This window comes from Phalaenopsis equestris, unplaced genomic scaffold (genome assembly GCF_001263595.1).
Source record: "Phalaenopsis equestris unplaced genomic scaffold, ASM126359v1 Scaffold189919, whole genome shotgun sequence".
Classification (NCBI taxonomy): Eukaryota; Viridiplantae; Streptophyta; class Magnoliopsida; order Asparagales; family Orchidaceae; genus Phalaenopsis; species Phalaenopsis equestris.
This window is the reverse complement of record NW_018209868.1, coordinates 1-810: the sequence shown is the minus strand read 5'-3', so window position 1 is coordinate 810 and position 810 is coordinate 1. Positions and strand designations below refer to the sequence as shown.

At 33.6% G+C, this 810-nt stretch overlaps 1 protein-coding gene across 1 annotated transcript; it reads right to left on the bottom strand.

Annotated features, from left to right (window-relative positions):
• Positions 1-326: 326 nt before the first annotated feature.
• LOC110034541 lies at positions 327-714 on the bottom strand (the record flags this gene model as incomplete). The annotated part of the gene is made up of 2 exons (XM_020738795.1): positions 327-488; positions 574-714. Coding segments are annotated over 2 exons (303 nt in total), but the record flags the coding sequence as incomplete, so codon positions are not given.
• Positions 715-810: the final 96 nt, after the last annotated feature.

Below are 810 nucleotides of genomic sequence, written 5' to 3'. Positions count from 1 at the left end.
AACACAAGTTGCTGAGGTGATGGATGTAAAAATAAAAAGAGGCATTTACAAACATGCCATAAAATTCATATGCATTTACATATCTAATATTTTAACTTTCATATTATGTTGCATAGCACTCACATCTTTAACTTCACATCAAAAATATCACTACTATTAACTTTATGAAAGTTAAAGACGCTTTTTCATGAATAGGTCAATGACACAAAAGTGATATGAATATAAATATCAAACAGAGATGTTAAATATGTAAATGCATAAGAACTATGTGGTATGTAAGTGAATTTCCCAGATGAAAAACACAATAAATTGAGATTGTTACTTACCTCAGCAGAGACAGCAACTCCATCAAACCAGTGATCGCACTTGAGAGCCCTTAGTAGAGGTCGTAATCTAGTGTCAAAATTTGAGACAACAGCTACTTTCACCCCAGCTTCCCTAAGAGCTTCAAAGACCTTTTCAGCGTTAGGATCACAAAGGTGCCATGCCTAAGAAATAAATCAATAAACAATTATCAAAAAGGTTAAATAATAATAATAGGTCCATAAGACTGAAAGATGAAAAAAGGCATGCCTTGTCAGTAGTATAGTATTGATAAAGTTCTTCAAAGTATTGAGAATCTGAACAGCCTGTGGACGAAGCAACAATGAATTGCCAAAATGGCCTCCCATCATCAACATATCTGAAATTATTTGTAAACCAGAGAGAATAAAAATGTAAACGACAAGGAAATAAGTATTATTCTACCTGTAAAAGGGAAAAAAAATTCAAACATTGGCGTGAACTAAGGCGAGCAGGCCAGGGGAAAAA